At 38.9% G+C, this 5,373-nt stretch overlaps 1 protein-coding gene across 1 annotated transcript; it reads right to left on the bottom strand.

The window, feature by feature from the left end:
• Positions 1–3,948: 3,948 nt before the first annotated feature.
• Or56b2b (olfactory receptor family 56 subfamily B member 2B) lies at positions 3,949–4,908 on the bottom strand. Its single transcript, NM_001000950.1, has one exon. It carries the CDS (start codon positions 4,906–4,908, stop codon positions 3,949–3,951), a length of 960 nt encoding a protein of 319 aa, NP_001000950.1.
• Between the last annotated feature and the right edge of the window lie 465 nt (positions 4,909–5,373).

Raw genomic sequence — 5,373 nt, 5'->3', positions numbered from 1 at the left:
TCAAGAATCGACAAATGGGATCTCATAAAACTGCAAAGCTTCTGTAAGGCAAAGGACACTGTGGTTAGGACAAATCGGCAACCAACAGATTGGGAAAAGATCTTTACCAATCCTACAACAGATAGAGGCCTTATATCCAGAATATACAAAGAACTCAAGAAGTTAGACCGCAGGGAGACAAATAACCCTATTAAAAAATGGAGTTCAGAGCTAAACAAAGAATTCACAGCTGAGGAATGCCGAATGGCTGAGAAACACCTAAAGAAATGTTCAACATCTTTAGTCATAAGGGAAATGCAAATCAAAACAACCCTGAGATTTCACCTCACACCAGTGAGAATGGCTAAGATCAAAAACTCAGGGGACAACAGATGCTGGCGAGGATGTGGAGAAAGAGGAACACTCCTCCATTGTTGGTGGGATTGGATACTGGTACAACCATTCTGGAAATCAGTCTGGAGGTTCCTCAGAAAATTGGACATTGAACTGCCTGAGGACCCAGCTATACCTCTCTTGGGCATATACCCAAAAGATGCCCCAACATATAAAAAAGTCATGTGCTCCACTATGTTCATTGCAGCCTTATTTATAATAGCCAGAAGCTGGAAAGAACCCAGATGCCCTTCAACAGAGGAATGGATACAGAAAATGTGGTACATCTACACAATGGAATATTACTCAGCTATCAAAAACAACGGCTTTATGAAATTCGTAGGCAAATGGTTGGAACTGGAAAATATCATCCTGAGTGAGCTAACCCAATCACAGAAAGACACACATGGTATGCACTCACTGATAAGTGGCTATTAGCCCAAATGCTTGAATTACCCTAGATGCCTAGAACAAATGAAACTCAAGACGGATGATCAAAATGTGAATGCTTCACTCCTTCTCTAAAAGGGGAACAAGAATACCTTTGGCAGGGAAGAGAGAGGCAAAGATTAAAACAGAGACTGAAGGAACACCCATTCAGAGCCTGCCCCACATGTGGCCCATACATATACAGCCACCCAATTAGACAAGATAGATGAAGCAAAGAAGTGCAGACCGACAGGAGCCGGATGTAGATCGCTCCTGAAAGACACAGCCAGAATACAGCAAATATAGAGGCGAATGCCAGCAGCAAACCACTGAACTGAGAATAGGACCCCTGTTGAAGGAATCAGAGAAAGAACTGGAAGAGCTTGAAGGGGCTCGAGACCCCATATGTACAACAATGCCAAGCAACCAGAGCTTCCAGGGACTAAGCCACTACCTAAAGACTATACATGGACTGACCCTGGACTCTGACCTCATAGGTAGCAATGAATATCCTAGTAAGAGCACCAGTGGAAGGAGAAGCCTTTGGTCCTGCTAAGACTGAACCCCCAGTGAACTAGACTGTTGGGGGGAGGGTGGCAATGGGGGGAGGGTTGGGAGGGGAACACCCATAAGGAAGGGGAGGGAGGAGGGGGATGTTTGCCCCGAAACCAAAGAATTATTATTAAGTATTAAATAAATTTTAAAAAAAAAAAGAGTTTTGCTAAAGGGATCGGGACCCACAGGTTGAGAAACGCTGCCCTATGACTTCTGTTCCTGTCCTGCCTCTGGGTTCCTGCCCTGGCTTCCCTTGGTGACAGACTTATAAATTGTAAGATTAAACAAATTATTTCCTCCCCAGGCTGCTTTTGATTATTGTGTTTTATCACAGCAATAGAAGCCTTAAGATAGCATGTATGAAATGTCAAAAAAAAAAAAGAAGAAGAAATACACTTGTGTAGCCAAGAAATAGAATCAACCTTTGTCATGTTACCTGCCTACCATTTTCTCCTTCCGTTATCCACAATGTAACAGAACAAGAACATTGGCAGCCATCATTGCTGGAGAGATGGCTCAGCTCCTACAGAGAATTCTGGGTTGGCTTACAGCCATCTATAATTCCAGTTCTAGGGAATGCAGTCACACATTTATACACAGACACATGTGCAGGCATAACATTCATACTCTAAAACTAAAATATGCATCTAAAAATTAATTGTCACAAAGAAATGAATTTTCACATTTTCCTCCTTCCCAAAATATAAACAAATAGATTTCTATGTTTTTATAAAACAGCAGCTAGTAGGAATGTTGCCAGTAATGTTTTACTCCTAAGTTAGGAAGGGGAATTTTATACCAGAGAGACAATATACTATATTGTGAAATAATCATTCATTAAGATGTAAGGTAAACATGCCGTTTACTTCTACTATATTTTCCTTTTGGTTATAAACATAGTAAGTAGTATGGTGTTTGTTGTTATATAAGTAATTTCTGTCTCTTCAATATGATTTCAAATCTCTCAACTAAAGCATAACAAATAGAGTGCTAACTACAAAAAAAATTACACATTTTCAACCAAAATATAAAAGGCTGTCAATATTAAAAACCTTACTTTTCTGAAGAAAATGTCATTAGTCCATGACTTATAAGGTCTATTGATAATAGCTTTAAATATAAATATCATTGTTTATAAAAGACACCATGAGAAGCATTTACTGTTTAACATTATCCCAAGCTCTTTCGAGAGTCAGATTGTGTCTTTACTAGCCTAAAAATTGAAACACATCTTCTTTCATTATAATAGTGAGAGTTCATATATTCTACTAAGATATCTAAAGACATGATGTTGTTGTTTCTAATGTGACATCTACACCATTTGGACCAGAAGTCCTTCTCTTTCTGAAGGGCATTGAGGACAAGCCACAATGTTCAAAATGAGGAGCTCAACTCCAGGTACTTCTTCTCATTTTGTAATAATGTAAGCTTACTGCTGTCATTTCCAGTGATTCCATTTGGTCAGGGGAAACACCAATATTCAATCCATATAAAAGGCTTTACTGAATTTCCATCTTGGAAATTACTAAGTAAATATTTTACACAAAAAACCCACAAAATTTATGTCTTTATTCTGAATGATTGAAATAAAGATTATAGTTCTGAGAATGATCTTACTCATTATCATACCCTCAAAGCCACTGTTCCTTTAACTGAACCTCTCCAATTAATCTCCTCCTAACAACAAAAGCATGGCGGCACTATCTGCTCTCCCTCCTCACCCTATGAAATGGCTTCTTTCTAAATATCAAGACAGTGAGCTGGATGCAGTGATGTCCAAGAAGACAGTCTAGCTTAAAAACCATTGAATGCTGCTGTGTGCACATCCCTTAACATCTCAGCCCCTTGACAGCTACACATTTGAACTGATATTGCCCCAGAAAGGACAATTCTTGTATGATGATCAGCACACCTTGCTTAGGAGGAGAAACAGTAAGGATTTCATTCTTACCACCACTCTGATGCTCATAAACAACCAAATAATTTCACATTCATATATCAATCAGTACACATGCATGTGTGGGACTGTGTATACACATGGAACAGGCAAAGTATCTGAATTAAAAGTCAAAACTAACATCATTTCACAGCTGTTCTTTCTGCCAAGGGACACAAATTTATGGAATTTGCATTAAAAATGTCTCAGACTCCTGGACAATTAATTTTTATTTAAAAAACATTTCATGTATACATTTGAATGAATTGTATTTTCCAATAAGTATTTAGTAACATTCAGGCCAGGCTAGTGACTTTGAAAAAAACATTAGATTACATGATTTTCAGTTTTCCAAGATAGTGATTTTCATTGAATGTCATACCCATGCCTTCAATTCCTACACTCAGGAAACAGAGGCAAGTGGTTCTCTCAAATGTCAAGGCCAGTCTGGTCTACATAGCAAGTTCTAGACCTGCCATAACTACAAAAGTGATACCATGATTTAAAAACAATTATTTTAAGTTATATTAATAATAAATATATAAGACATTATACAGATTTATTAACGATGTTGTATTATATGCCTATTAAGATTAATCAGTACAATCAGATATCCTAGTGTTGAAATAGAAAAAGTGGTTTTTTTCCCCACCTTTTTAGCCTCCTTTGACATCCAGCCTAAGAACTTTGTATAAGCCTTGTTTGAGCTCTTTGTTCTTAAGAGCATACAACATGGGGTTCAGAGCAGGGGGAACAACATTGTGCAGCACATTCAGCAGAACCGGGATGACAGGAACTGACATTTTTGCACTGTGGGTGATGGACATTACAATGATAACAGTGTAGAAGAAAAATATTAGGATGAGGTGAGAGGTACAGGTACTTAAGGCTTTAGATGCAGCTTCTGCAGAGTTCAACCTCAGCACAGACCGAAGAATCAAAGCATAGGAAACCATAATTAAACCAAGGTCACTTCCCATGAGTGTCCAAGCCAGGAGTAGCTGGTTGATGCTGTTAATTTTTCTGTCATCACAGGCAAGGCTAGTGACCCCCAGGTTAGTACAAAAACAGTGGTTGATTTGATTCCGGGAACAGTAATTTCTCTGAGCAGCTAATATAGGTACTGACATGGGAGCTACACAATTTCTGACGGCCATAAACACAGTTGCTTTGATCACAAAAGACTCAGTAACTATTGAGGAATATCTCAGTGGTCTGCAAATTGCCACATACCTATCTAAAGCCATGCAGACAAAGATACCTGACTCCATGGTAACAAAAACATGTATGACATACATCTGAACAAAGCACTCATTGAAACTGATAGCCTTAGCATTGAACCAAAAGATGGCTAAAATCTTGGGCATGATAGTAGTTGCCAGACCTATGTCCACAATAGCAAGGATGCCCAGGAAATGGTACATAGGCTGGTGTAGTGATGCCTCTTGGTAAATGACGCTCACAATAAGTATGTTGGCAATGAGAGCCAGGACATAGAGCAGAGCCAGGGGCAGGGAGAGCCAGTGCTGCCAGCTGTGGATACCTGGAAATCCCATCAGAATGAACTCAGACACCTGGAACCTAGAGCTGTTAGAATCCCTGAGGATCTGGAACATCTCTTGCTAATAATAAAATAATGCCTGCTTACTAGTCCTGAGCTTCTGTGTGATGGTGTTGGATACAGACTTGCCCAGGGTATGATACTGAGGGATGAGTTTGCATCTTCATCTTTCCATACTGCTACTGACACTTGTTATCCTTATGAGCAGGAACCATCATAGGTAGCATGTTATATTTTAATTCATCAAATCACACAGAATTCCTTGGTGCAGACCATGTTTTCTGCTATCACCTAATTCAGAAATAGAACATTAGAGCAAATCAGATTATGTAAATGATCTTCCCTGTAGTAGGTCATTGACTCTGTGCATGATGTAAATAACCTGATATTTCTGTATAATGGGTATATTTGATTTGGCGAAGGGTTGCTTTGGAGAAATATAATATAAACCCCAGTGGAGATGGCTATGTACAATTTTTTCCTTTGGTACAATATTAAATTGTCATGTATTTTAGAAAGA

The sequence above is a fragment of the Rattus norvegicus genome, chromosome 1, assembly GCF_036323735.1.
Source record: "Rattus norvegicus strain BN/NHsdMcwi chromosome 1, GRCr8, whole genome shotgun sequence".
NCBI lineage: Eukaryota > Metazoa > Chordata > Mammalia > Rodentia > Muridae > Rattus > Rattus norvegicus.
This window is presented reverse-complemented; position numbering and strand designations above follow the sequence as displayed.

Bases quoted from the DNA above. Each gene is read 5' to 3' on its own strand.
- Or56b2b (NM_001000950.1), bottom strand. From the start codon at position 4,908: ATGTTCCAGATCCTCAGGGATTCTAACAGCTCTAGGTTCCAGGTGTCT.